This window comes from Aedes albopictus, chromosome 3, assembly GCF_035046485.1.
Source record: "Aedes albopictus strain Foshan chromosome 3, AalbF5, whole genome shotgun sequence".
NCBI classification, from domain to species: domain Eukaryota; kingdom Metazoa; phylum Arthropoda; class Insecta; order Diptera; family Culicidae; genus Aedes; species Aedes albopictus.
This window is the reverse complement of record NC_085138.1, coordinates 119,771,597-119,785,821: the sequence shown is the minus strand read 5'-3', so window position 1 is coordinate 119,785,821 and position 14,225 is coordinate 119,771,597. Positions and strand designations below refer to the sequence as shown.

General features: G+C 43.2%; 1 protein-coding gene across 9 annotated transcripts in view; it reads left to right on the top strand.

Annotated features, from left to right (window-relative positions):
• The window catches only part of LOC109399355 (voltage-dependent calcium channel type A subunit alpha-1), a 119,590-nt gene extending 105,575 nt beyond the window's left edge, over positions 1-14,015 (top strand). Inside the window, exons 17-26 of one of the 9 annotated variants that reach the window (XM_062858481.1) lie at positions 318-409; positions 490-640; positions 702-829; positions 898-1,100; positions 1,159-1,480; positions 1,565-1,677; positions 2,877-3,062; positions 3,136-3,287; positions 3,355-3,617; positions 12,058-14,015. In XM_062858481.1, coding sequence (XP_062714465.1) covers positions 318-409; positions 490-640; positions 702-829; positions 898-1,100; positions 1,159-1,480; positions 1,565-1,677; positions 2,877-3,062; positions 3,136-3,287; positions 3,355-3,617; positions 12,058-12,121 — 1,674 coding nt within the window. In that variant the 3' untranslated portion in view covers positions 12,122-14,015. Of the gene's footprint in view, positions 1-317; positions 410-489; positions 641-701; positions 830-897; positions 1,101-1,158; positions 1,510-1,564; positions 1,714-2,861; positions 3,063-3,135; positions 3,288-3,354; positions 3,618-12,057 lie in introns of all 9 variants that reach the window. The other 8 variants (XM_062858480.1, XM_062858478.1, XM_062858477.1 and 5 more) reach the window with 8 other exon arrangements.
• Positions 14,016-14,225: the final 210 nt, after the last annotated feature.

Below are 14,225 nucleotides of genomic sequence, written 5' to 3'. Positions count from 1 at the left end.
TGTTGATTTAAACTAGAATTTAATTGTGTTTACAATTTATTTTTCTGCGAGTACCTATTAGGGCTTCGTGGTCGCCAAAGTAAAGGGGTCTTCTTTTTGTAGCTGTTATGCGCCTCTGCCGGGGCCCATCGTGCAGTTCACGCAGATGCTGGACTGTATGACGGCCTTGCTAACAGGGTGAAGGCCGGTGGTAATAGCGGTTGACTTCAATGACTGGGCGGTGAAATGGGGAAGCCGTTTGATGTTCTCGTATGACATCTGCAGCACACACAATTATCAATTGACGAGGTACTGAAAACTATTAATTTTCGTTACAGGTCTTTGGTAATATAGAATTAGATCCGGACACTGCCATCAGTCGTCACAACAATTTCAGATCGTTCCTGGACGGTCTGATGTTACTGTTTAGGTGAGTACTTCTCAAGTTTTTAGAAGGAGCTGAGAGAGTCCACTGGACAAGTATACTGAATATGTTTATTTTCTCTTCAGGTGTGCAACGGGAGAATCTTGGCCGAACATCATGTTGGCTTGTCTCAAGGGGCGTCCTTGTGATCCCCGGGCAAACAAACCGAACGAAACTTGCGGCTCGACACTTGCCTATGGATACTTTGTATCCTTCATCTTCTTTTGCTCATTCTTGGTAATGTATTAATTCTGACTGATTCTTCAGTTTTTATAATCACTTGTGTCGTCGTTTCCAGATGTTGAATCTGTTCGTCGCTGTCATCATGGACAACTTCGACTATCTGACACGGGACTCCAGTATTCTGGGTGCTCATCACTTGGACGAATTCGTGAGGATATGGGCCGAGTATGACCCATCCGCATCGTAAGTTCTCACTTACACTTAAAGAACCTTAAAACATCACGTACAATCCACGTTTGTTTATGTTCCAGGGGGAAACTGCACTTCACCGAAATGTTCGACATGCTGAAGAACATGGCCCCACCGCTTGGTTTTGGGAACAAGTGTCCGAATAGGCTTGCGTACAAGAAGCTAACCCGGATGAACATGCCGCTGGACGAAGAGGGAAGAGTGAGTTTTACCACGACATTGTTTGCGTTGATTCGGGAGAATTTGAGCATAAAGATGAGACCCGGTAAGATCCGTGTGTTGCCTATGACACTAGGTTACTTTAATATTTGTTCTCATTTCAGCCGAAGAAATGGACCAAGCCGATAGCGAACTACGGCAAACGATCAAGCAAATTTGGCCGATCCAGGCAAAGAAGATGATCGACCTGCTGGTACCTCCGAAGGAAATGCTGAACACAGGAAAGATGACCGTCGGGAAGATCTACGCCGGGATACTGCTGCTGGAGACGTGGCGAAACAACAAGTGTGTCCAGCTGGAATGTGATGCGCCGGATCTGCAGGACCGGAAAAGCCACGAGATTCAGGAAGCCTACATCGACGATGGACATCTGCATCCGGGAGGCCACGATGCCCGGGGTGCCCATCGACGATCACCCAGCATACAGTACGGTTACCATCCATGGCATTATCTAGGTAGGCATTGGGGGTTCCACCGGCGGTAATTGGTTTGTGTTTCTGTCTATTGCAGGAGGGGTTCAGCTCTGGAGCGTTCACCTAGTCCGAGGCACCTACACCACGACATTGGATTCTCGGAGACGGTGTCCAACGTGGTGGAAATTGCACGTAGGGATCACCTAATTGGTAGGCACCACTATGGGCGCTATAGATATGATAGAGGTATTTTTGTTCCGCATTTTGCACCACTCACATACTCCATTCCCCCCACAACCGTACCTATATTTATTTTCCTGATCGCGAGGGTTTGGTAAGTTTGTCAGTTGCGGTGACTGACCGCTAAAGGACTGGTTAAAAGTAATGAAGGTTTGCCAGGTTGCGTCAGGAATTAAATAAATGATCGAATCATGAGTCCCAAATTCACTCATTTCAATCAAGTTGTAGTTTTCGCATGATGTTTTTCTAGCAGTTGATAGATTTGTTCGTTTCAATAATATAGTGGTGTCTGTAACTTTTTCATCGATATCTAAGTGATCGTATGTCATAACGTTAGGATACTGTTAAGTTTTTTGTCCTGCTAATTTTGATCAGTCGTTTGAATGTCAGTTAGCAAAGATAACTTACCTGTGAACAAAATGTTTACTTTATGCTTTTGTTCGTAAATAGATCTCATTGAAGTAATTGCTGAGAATTCACCAGCCAGTATCAACTCGTGTAAAAAATAACTTCATGGTCATGCATACGTTAAATGAATTTTGAATCAGAATCAATTATCAGAAAAAAAAAAATCCTGAGAACAAAACTCTAAGCTGATGGATTACAACAATTTCTTCATCGAGATCAACAAAACCTGACAGTGCAAAATAAAGTTTGATAAAAAGCGTTAAGGATCATCTTAATAAGAAGGTATATTACTAATAACATGTTTACCTAAATTATGACACCACTTTTTAAAGAATGTATACTTCGTAGAGATCCCGTTTCCATCATGAATCAAATAGTTCCGTTTATTATGAAATATTTCTAAAACTAGCTTAGCAGTTCAATTTTAGCAAAACACAGCATGTCCATAATAGCCTCACACGAATACAAAAACAAATTAGAACACGGCGCCCAAGTGCTTAGAAATCTAGCGTTTTGTCCCGAGTTAATACACCCCCTAGCGCGCTGCATGTCCTCCCCTTATCCCCCTGTTGCCGCTCACACGAACAGCGCCGACTAGCAGCGTGCTTTGGAATTGTGCCTCTACCCCCTCCACCAGTCAGTGCAGCGCTACTAGCGATTATTTATCCTCAAGAAAATGAATATAGATACACGACTACAGTACACGAACACAATGTACAAAGATTTGCAATTTTGAAAACATAAAGGTTCCTGGTCCGTAGCCACCAGTCCGGCACGTTCGCCCTCGCCAACGCGGCTGGACACGCAGATCAGCGCCCACCATCGGTACAACCGGAGGATACACCCGTACGGAACGACCAGCCTTTGCCAGAGGTCACGATCGCCAAGTCCAGCCCGGCTGCAGGAGCTAAGGGAACGCGAGCGCGAACGGTATCGAGAGGAAATCGGTAGGTTACGAGCTCACGGATGATCTCCTACAGACGATACCCTCTAGGACCGAAACCTTCTTTCTCTTTCCAGTATCTCGCCCGTACATCCAGCACACTTATCCAGTATTACAATCACACAGAGATTTCGGAAGAAGACTGCCACCAAGACCAATAAAACCAACTACACTACAGTTAAAGTCTACTAATATTAATTTCCCGCGGTTAAACACTAGTCCTACGCATGTAAGTTCCATAGCCGCCCAATCGTTCGAGAACATCAAAATAAGCCTTGATCATTTCTCTTCTACAGCAAAGTCTCCATCTATCGCTAAACACTCACTCGCTGCCATACGGTGTTCATTCGTTGCCGAACTCGCGCGGCGAAATATCGCGCGATCCACGCATCTATCATCACACGGAAAGCGAACGGGACCGGGAACGGGAACGACTGCGAGAACGGGAACGGGACTACGGCTCCCGGTACGTGTTCCGAGATACCGAGCGGGAGCTGTTTGAGATCGAGCGGGAGCTGGAGCGGGCGCGGGACTCCGCCCGGGATACCGATTACGAGAGGTAAATGGCCCGGCCGTGAACTGCGGGGGCTACGGTAGGGATGAGAAGGGTTTCTTTGGGACCTGGTCTTTGGTCCGCAATGCTGGGCTGAGCAGAGGGTGGTATCCAATTGGATGGATGTCAAAAATTGCAATCAGTCAAAACGATTTATAACACTGAATGCTTATAAAACGAAAAAGCTCTTAGAGCTCAACAAGGGAGCTCTATGTACTCTACATACACTGGCCTAGTAACCGGACACTGCCCGAGCAGGTATCACTTGAAAAATATTGGCCAGATTCAGAATGATATCTGTCGTTTCTGTAATACGGAACGTGAAACCTCGGAACATCTGCTTTGCAGTTGTGGTGTTTTATACACGCGCAGGCAAAGATGTCTAAATAGTGGTAGAACCTGGTAAGGTCTTGGGATTTATTGATTCCATTACACCTGACTGGGAGACGACGCGTCGTGCCACAAAAGTTCAACTTATTGGACGCAGTGGCTTCATTTCCCCAACAGGGGAGGAAAAAAAATGGTACGCACATTTTTTTTTATTTGAGACAGTGTCAAGTCATGCGATAGAAAATATGGAGTGCTAAGCAACCTGAACAGATCGTAAGGGCCTGATGGCCTTGTATAAAAAGGGAGTTCTTTCTTACTATACGGGCCCAGGTTGGTTTTCAATATTACCTTCTTTTCTCGATCAGCCAAAAAGCTTTGTAGTGCCGGTAACGGTTGTCTCCATTGGTTAAGAATAACACTATGGAGCACTTGTTCCGATGAAACAAAGTCACCAGATGACCCCCAATTCATATGTTTACTGTATCTAAAAGTGAATGGTTAGGTGGGAGGAGTATATTTTTCTTCGGGGGGCAGCCTTGCTCAACAGACCTAATAGAAATGAAAGCTCAGAATTTCAGGAGACTGAGACCTGCTCCGACGTCAACGATTGAGAAGGGACTATTTATTCTTGACATAACCATAAACCGTACCCATTCCTACGCCAAGCCCAAGTCTTCCCGGGACAACCAGAAGGTTGTGCTTAGAAAGAGCGCTAGTGCAGTTCGCACCCTCGAGGTTAGTTGCCTCTAGTCTTGCACCTACGTACTTCGTGACTCGCGTTTTGGCAGGACACCAAGGTATTGGGCAGGTACATTGCCAGTTTCATAAATGGTTCCCAATGACAATTTTAAATACTGGGTCCGCGTGCACCGCAATTTGACCTCCCCACAACTAAGGTCCAATCGTTTACATCGAAGAAGGACGTGCCACGGGTCTTATCGGCGACTTTATTTCATACCACGAGTTCAGATCCAACTTGCCTGCTAGGCTACTGTCACGAAGATGACATACCCGGGAGTCGTTCCGATAGAAGGGTCGAATTCTTTTGCAGGATACCGGTATGCTCTGCAAATTATTCCGAACCTTGAGGTAACTTTTTAGTGGAAACCAGGGCTGTAAAATGTCACAAAAATGTCATTAGGTTATTTGACATTCCACTGCCCCCAGAAAGAAATGTTTATTGATGATATCGTTATTTTAGCATAATTAATCAACATTATTAAAGATTTGTGTTCACGAATGGCAATTTACATTGGAAGTGGAAGAATTGGAAAATGTCATGACATATTTTCCATGACATTTTCGTGACATTTCCTGAGTCCATGCGCAATAACTTCCATAGTTCTTAGACGATATGGTCGACAACCGATACAACAGCGTTCCAGCAAAAACACCTTCTTGACAAACAGGTGAGAACCGACTGTATTCTTTACAACTCGGATTGTGACGGCTACGCAGTCTTGCTAAATCTAAACGAGTTGTTATCTAACCCGACGTTTCGACACTTTGGATGGTGTCTTCTTCAGGGGAAACTAAAATAATTACAGTGAACAAAAAAACGAAATACGTATCGTAAGTAGGGAACAATTAACAACAGTCACATTGAATAAGGAAAATATTTATAATATATTATTATTTTAGTTTCCCCTGGAGAAGCCACCATCCAAAGTGTCGAAACGTCGGGTTAGATAACAACTCGTTTAGATTTAACAAGACTTCGTAGCCGTCAAAATCCGAGTTGAACTTCTTGGCAAAGTTGTCCGGAGTCGTGTCCCCGTCGCATGTGGCAAGCATGAGGCTACACACTATGCAAAACCGTGCGAGTTTCCTAGAGTTCATCGGCTCCTCCACATGATCGAGTCGGCAGCAATCAACTTCGCCGTTCCGGTTCGATCCGCCGTTGACGTCCTGCATAACATACTGAAAGCATCTTTCATCTCTAGGCTGTGACGACATTTATTAATGTCACCAGGTGCTAATACACCTTGGTCGGTGAATAGTGGTGATGTAGCACTGCACCTGACACCCACCTCCCATTTTGTATCTTTACATTTATCCTTTGATTTCTTGGATACCCAGGCGGATATTCTTCTTAACCAATAACTAGAGTTTATTAGGAGTTGTTTCCTCACGTTGACTTTACCGCTCTTGATGACGAACACCATCGTCATTTCATTCAAGTTCAACTTCAATGCATAGAGAGTCAACCTCCAAGTCTTGGTACTGCCTTACCTAGTACTATGTCGTAGTGGCAGTACAATATTTCGCGTATCGTAGCGTGCGACTTTCTACATCCAGCTTCATAGAGCACCAGAGTCCTAATTCGGCAGATGGCATCATAGAGCTCCAGTCCTCTAATTAGCAATAAAACCGTATTCTCAGCGTTTCGATCATTGGATAATGCATCCTTCCCGTATTGAACCTTCCACGCCGAGTTTCACTCTCAAATCCCCACGTGCAGGACATTCTTCTAGCGTGTGAATAACGTCTAGTATTTGTTCGCATCCCTGGCAATAGGCCGAGTTGCCACCGATTTTCGATCCATGAGCTAGCCGAGTGTGTCCAATTCTCAGTCGAGTCAGCACCACCTTATCTAGAGAGTATGCTACATCACTCCACTCTTGTGTGTCTTTCGGAGGAAAGCTTCCCTGTTGTAGTTCCAGCCTGCATTCCAGGCATACCTCGAGGTCTGTTCGATCCAGATGCCATATATGCATATTTATCGGTATTCTACAGATTTTTGAGCATCCGCACAGATTTCGTTTTATATGAAATACAGACTTGTAAGCTAGAGAAGCTATTTTATTTTTGTATGGGATACAGATTTTTCTCCCCAATTTGGTGTGGAATAAAGATACATATTTGAGAATATAGATTTTTCAAAAAATCATCTGGAATCCCTGGTCCGATCCAGAGGGTTGCGTCATAGAGGGGAACGGAGGTTATTTCCTATGGAGCATGACGCCTCCAATTTCCTAAAACATCGGCAGCCCCATTTCCTGGGTTGCCTGCGTGTTCAAGCACCCAGACAAAGATTATGTCCGTATACCCTTGCATCTTGATCAACCACGGGTAGTCAACCTTCTCATGCTCTAGGACGGACAGAGAACACGTGGAGTCCGAGAATACCACGCGCCGGGACCCATTTGCATGTCGACACGCTTGCAGCAATGTATAGGCCTCGGCTGAGAAAATACCACAGAGACCAGGTAACCAGCCGTATCAGCTTATATCCACCACCCCAGTCACTCAATAGCCGACTCCATCTTGTGCTAATGAGCCATCGGTTAACATAATTGACCTATCTGCATACAAAGCTGCAACCTCTCTGAAGATTATCAGAGCTACTTCAGGGTTGAAACCAGCCCCGCATGCATCTTTCACTCGTCAGTCGATCCTACACTGCAAAATATTTTCGCTGGTAATCAGCAAACTTTGCTGATTTTTGGCGTGCTGATTGTATTCAGCAATACAAATTACTGAGTATCAGCAATTATTTTTCAACTTGCTGAACCATCCAGCAATTTTGACAGTTGATCAGCAAAACTGTGCTGAAATTCAGCAAAAATGTTGCTGAAATTCAGCAATTTCTTTTGCTGATTTTTGGCGTGCTGGAAGTATTTCAAAAATTTTGGTGTGTAGGGAGTGCGCATCTTATGTTCGTTATCATAGGCGAAGCCTAGTCGCTAAAAGTTGGAGATTCGTCGACTAAGATCGTGCCACCGACTGGTTTGAGGCACGCTGGACTACCGGCATCCAACCGAACAGGTGGTCCCTTTCCAAGGCCCGCGAATCTTCAGTAGCCATGTCCTCCGCTACCAAATATGACAGTAGTAGCCTTCTACACTATACTTGCAGGGAAGCTACTGGTAGAGTCTTGAAAACGCCTGAGCAGATTTTAAACATTTCATTTGTATTAAGATTCTAGATTTTTTAGCACTGCGGTGCTACCTCTGCTCTACAATTCAGATCCGTATAGTATGCTGCACACAATGAAATGTACGAGTGGGATTGGAGAAGCATTTGCCATGGACCCGAAGCGTTGATCCCGAAGCGTTCTCTTACTTGGCATGTTTGTTTCAGACAACCGCGGTGCAGATTTACAATATCTTGATTTTAACAGTCCCATTCGTAGGGCCGACTTACCTAGGTAATAGGCATGATAGTATCGCATACACGTGAGAACACCGCTACTAACTGTTAGGTCGGGACTACAACTCAGCTCCGCTCCGGTGAAAAGTACTTTTTGTAACGACATTGGTCAGAGGTATGTGCGATATGCCTCTAGCAGGATCTGACGGTGGTTCATGAAACGGATTCCCTATTCGTCCCGGGCATTGAAATCACCCGTAATTACCACCGGCCTTGGCCCTGGAAATTCCACCGCCATGCAGTGCAGCATCTTCGTGACCGGCTCTATCAACCACCGAGGAGGAGTATAACAGATACAGAGTAAGACTACATACACTATACTTTGGTGACCACGAAATCCTCGTTAGATGTTGGCACCAACTTCTTAGACTTGACTTGACCCGTCCTGGGTTGACCCTTCCGGTGGTTATGCGGTTTAGATAAGCTATGATGGCAATACGTTCTCCACTAACTAATTGCCAAACACATCGGTCGCTGGGCTATGTTACTGTGCAGTAGTGCAGGTTTAACTACCCTGTGATATGCTAGCTTAGGCTCTCTTGAAGGTCAGGCACTTTGCCTTTGGACCTCTCACCAGATGTTTGCTGTTTTCAGATTTTCAGAAGTGTACCACTTGTACAGACTTATGCCTTATAGTCTTCGCTTCCCCATCACCTGTATAGCTTATTTCTATCTGGGCCTTTGCAGTCCCAAGACTTGTGACCCGGTTTTAAACACCTGAAACAAAGGCTTTAATGAAGAAATCTAGTTCGCGAGAACAAGTCTTGCTCGTGGGAATTTGAGATGGGGCAAAGAGGTTTCCAGGAAGTTTCCAGCCCAAGGAACTTCTGGGGCGTTTCAGGTGGCAAAGGAGCCTTTTAAGATCGTTCTGGCAGGTTTTAAAGCTTTTGAGCACAGCTGGTGTTTCAGGCGCGTTTCAATAGTATTAATGAGGGTTCAGGAACGTTCAAAGGGGCTTATAGGGCGATTCAGGGAAGGTGGGTCTCAGGAGCCCCCAAAGGGTGTTTACAAAGGGTTTCAGAGGCGTTTCAATGCATTCTAGAGAGTTTCACGAGGTTTCAGGAACGTTGAAAGAGCGTTCCGAGAGACGTTTGATAGCATTTCAGGGACGTTTCAAGGGGTTTTAAGGTGCGTCTCAGGGTGCTTCTGAAGCCTTTTAAAGGATTTCCAAGGGGTTTCAGGGGCATTTACAATTGAAGGCGTTTCAATGGGATTGTGGAGGTTTCAGGAGCGTATCGAAGCATTCAAGATCCGGTTCGTTTCAGGGGGGTTTTAGACACACCCTAATGTCTAAGGGCACTTCAAACGGATTACAGATATTACAAGGCAATTCGATTGGATTATGGAGATTTCAGGGGTGTTCCAGTGCACTTCAGTGGCCTGAAATACCCCGAAACCCCGTGAGATCCCCTGAGTCCCCTGAGACCTCGTGAAACTTCCCTCAGCCTCCAGATGCCCCCTGAATCATTCTGAAACTTTTCTGAAACCTCCAGGTACCCCCTAGGATTCTCTGATATGCTCCTGAGGCCCCTTAAAATTCCCCTGAGGCTCCCTAGAAGCCCTCGATACCCTCTGAGAACCCCCGAAACCCATGAGATCCCCTGAAGCCCCCTGAGGCCTCTTGAAACTGCCTTGAAACCTCTGAAAACATTTTGACCCTTGAACCTTGAAAACCCTGAGAACATTTATAAAACCTCCGGGTACTACCTGGAATTCTCTGATATGCTCACGAGACCCCCTAAAATGCCCCTGAGTCCCCTAGAACCCTTCTGAAAACAGTAACCCAAATGTAGTGTCAATAACTGTAGCATGACAATCAAGGATGTATCTCGACTATCATGCTACAAAAACATTCCAGGGGCATTCCAAATAGATTATGATGATTTCAAGGGCGTTTCAGTGGGATTATAGAAGTTTCAGTGGCATTTCAAGGCATTTTAGATCAGGTTCATTTCAGAGGAGTTTCAAGAACACCCTTAAATCTAAGGGCATTTCAAATGGATTACGGCCCTGCAACCTCCATAATCGAATTGAAATGCGGAACAGCCAGAACCAGCCTCAGCTTCTTCCGTCCCTCCTAGGCGTATTTCAAGGTATTTATCAAAACCTATCTCGTTATCAGATAGAGGAAAATTTGCTCTAACCGGTACTGGTCAGAGATTACATGAATAATGGTAAATTCGCTCAGCAAGAACGGGAGCAGAAATTCACAATGTTTGTTACGCCATTTTCAAATCCAAATCTAGATTGTTTGTATGATAACCCAAATACTTTGCTAGTTTGTTTGTATGGTAACCCAAATATTTTGTATGGCGCGTAAGATGTCTCAATCAACCTCACCCCAATCCCTTCATAAACCCTTACGTAATTAATAAATGACCCCTTGTGGTTTTCAGGGTGTAACAGTGGTGCTACTGGAAGTTTCAGAGAGTAACGCACCTGAAACCCTCCGGAAATCCGAAAACGCATCTGAAGTCCCATCTGACGCTTCTGAAATCCTTTGAAACATTCTGAAATGCCACCGAAATCCCTAGAATTCCATATTACACATCTAAAACTCTCTCAAGTAACATTTTATTGACCAACTAGTTTTGTAGAGGTTTTGAGAAACGTCTTAAAACCTAATACCTCTTATTTTTGGTTTATGGTGGTTCTAAGAATACCTTCTAATCTTTTTGACTAGAAAATGTTAATTACACGCAGGAAAATAACACATATTGAAACCAAATTTACAGAGACTTTGTTTCTAAGTCGCGACTTTTGTTGGATCAAAAAAAAAATATTTCTTTATTTTCAATATCGAAGAATGCATAATGCCAAAAATGAACAAGGTGATTCAGTTATACCTTCAGATTTTCAAGAGCAGATCTGGTCGTGAACGATAACCCGTTATCAGTACAGCATATTAGCAGTACCTATGTTCGATTCTCCTTCGCCTTTTTATGTTTAGCTTTCACTTTCAAACAAAAATATGTATTTTGTTTTTGAATCTTAGTCCATGAATATATGTTTAAAAAAAAATAGTTTTTAAAATTATAAAATTACTTAATTTCAAAGCAATGTTGTGATAGATTCAAAGTCAACAAGTATTTGAAACTACAATCAATGCCGCGGAGGCTTGATTGTTAAAGCAATGAAAAGAATGCTTTGAAACTAATATCAAATGTATTTGCTTCAAAGCAAAATGGTATTAAACCGGGGTTCAATGGTTTATTTTCTTTGATTCAAAGCACTCTATTATTGAATTATTGAGTTTAAAATATTTTTTTTTTGCGTGTACATAATCGCCCTAAAACCGCCTCGGGCCTCTTATAATGCACCTGAGACCCTCTGAAGCCACCGAAAATGCACCTGAAATGCTCCCCTGAGACCAACCGACCCCCCCCCCCCCCTGGAGCCTTCTGGATTCCCTTGGAACCCCCTAAGACCTGAGATTTATTTAAAAGCCCCTGAGACCTCGCCGTACCCCCTTAAAACCCTTGATATGCCCCTAAGACCAGCGCTGGAACTCCCCTGGAACCTGTGAAGTTTCCCAGGGCCCCGGTTTTCCCTGAGAACCCCTGAAACACCCTGATCCTCTTAAGCGTCTCTTAGACCCCCGGAACCCTCTGAAACACTGAAACCCCTTGAGAATACCCTGAGAACTTCTTAAACGCCCCCGAGACCTCCTGCCTGATCCCCCTGAAACCCCTAATTCTACCAATGTTTATTATGTCTGACATAACTATTCTACAAAAGATTACTGAAAGTTCAAAACCAATTATATATAACGGACCGTTTATGAACCACGTGGTCATTTTAGTATTGAGAAGTCACACATACATAGTATAAGGTCCGCTCAATTTATAAGGACGATAAACTACTAAAAGAGTACAAAGGTCCAAGGTCCCCAAATAAAGTTCACGTGGTTCATGATCAGTCTTTTAACCGATACAACACAATCCTCCTTCGTTCTAAGAGAAAGATCGTTTCAGGGTGGAACCCCTATCGTACGAGCACCTGTACAATCTGGGCCGCACCGGCGGTAGTGCGTTCGGTTCGTCGGCCCTCAACGGATTCAAGCCCAAGGTGGGAATGCACTCAATCTACAGCGAATCGGACGAAGGCGACTGGTGCTAGCACAGGTTTGAGAACGCACAAATCTCCAGAGCCAACAACACCAAGATAGACGAAGGAAACGTAGAACGGAAGAACGGTGATGACAATGATGACAACCTGGACGAACTCAATCATCCGAACGTAAACCAATTCTACAATCACCACGACGAAGACTACGATGATGATGACGACGACGATGACCGTGATGACGACAAAAAGGCCTCCAACGAGAGCAGCGAGGGCAATCCTTGGCCAAAGGCTGCGCAATCTAGCGATACTAGTAGTAAGGGTAGTAGTGGTAGCAGTAGCACTGATACTAGTGATAATTTTAGTTCTCGTGAAATACTCGAAAGGATATTCGCATCCATCCTTGTCGAGGGGTGTATTCGGACACTTGTCACAATCGTCACTGTAGTGAGAGCCGAGCAACAAAAACCATCTGGAACACCAAAATCTAACGCCATTTTCGTCCGTGTAGTAGAATTCATTGCGAAGCTTAGGATACTTTCTTGTACGTAATCTCGATAGCAATTTGAAATCATTAGGATATTTGTTTGACACAGTTTGGCCATTATTTTAGCCGGTACGGTTTAGTACGTTTAGGGAAAGAATTTCTCGAAAATGATCCATCCAAGCAAGGCCACGTGGAAATCTTACACTTAAGCTGAAAGAGCAATATTCATTAGTAAGCATGAAAATAGATTTATTTTGAAAGTTTGGTCTGGTTGATTTCTAGTTATTCATGATTAGTCATTATTGATTGCGATTAGCATTCAATTTATTTCAAAGCGAGGGGAGTATGTAACAAAACAAACGAAATCAATATAGAATAACAAATTTTTCAATCTTTCATAACATAAGTAAATTTTAATAAACAACTCAAACAAATTAAAGAACAAATCAACAAATGAACCACAACTGGTCTAGTTTTACGGAATTGTTGCCGCTTATTCTTATCTAAACAAAGGAAGAGAAGAACAAAACCAAGATTGGTACCGAGAGAGCGAGAGCGAGAAGGATGCAAAAACCGAACGCCCGAACGATCTACACAGTGTAGATCGGGGTGGTTCAAGGAGAAGGACGTGACATCTAACCTAGAAACACTTTCTAAAACAGTACGTATGCACTTATTTATAGGGATTTTCACTTTTTCAAAACTTTCCACCTCATGCAACATCTTCGATCGTTCACTCTCGGATCAGGCATATAGGATCGTTACTTACTACTTATTAGTACTGTTTCATTTCCGGAAGCAATTTACCGACGAAAGACGAGTTAAAATTTTACGTTAATAGTAGCCAATCATTCATAAGTAGAAGCTGTAAATGAATTGCTTCTGTCAGTCGAGCATAGGTTTTAACTTTGATCAGGCGTTTCGAAAACTATTTTTAAAATTTAGAAAGTATCGGTGAGGGAGGAGTTGACAAAAAAACAGTAGAAAGAGAAGAATACAAGCATATATGTAAGAAAACAGCAGGTTGTACTAGATCCGTTGAAGAAGGGAATTGAAGAAATTCGTAAGAAATATGATAGAATATTTTCGGTTGTTCTCTATTGCCACTTTCAATTTACACGTCTAAATTTTGTTGAGCACCTATCATAGATCTATATCATAGATAAACGAAAAATACCATTTTACATTGTTAAAACTCAAAACGGATGTTCTCTATTTCACGTTGTATAGTTATTGTTGATCTATTCGATAGCTCAAAGGAATGTAGTCAAACTTTTGTAAGCGGTCGACTTTTAAACATTTTGGTTTGTTTACTTTCAATGCATTTGGAATCATTGGTTCAGTTTCACTGGATGAATTCATGATGGGCTCACAAGCGTTTGAAAGCAATGTTTAATTGTATGTTTTCTAGTTTACTTCACTATCTAAACCATCTTCTTTTCAGAGTTTGATCAACAAAGCCTTTACAGAGAATTCTGGTTCAATTGCTGACAATTCATTTTGGTGATTTTTTTTTAATTAACTCATCCATAGTTTTAAGAAATATCAGTTGAAGCTTACTTAAAAGAGAAGTAGAGTTT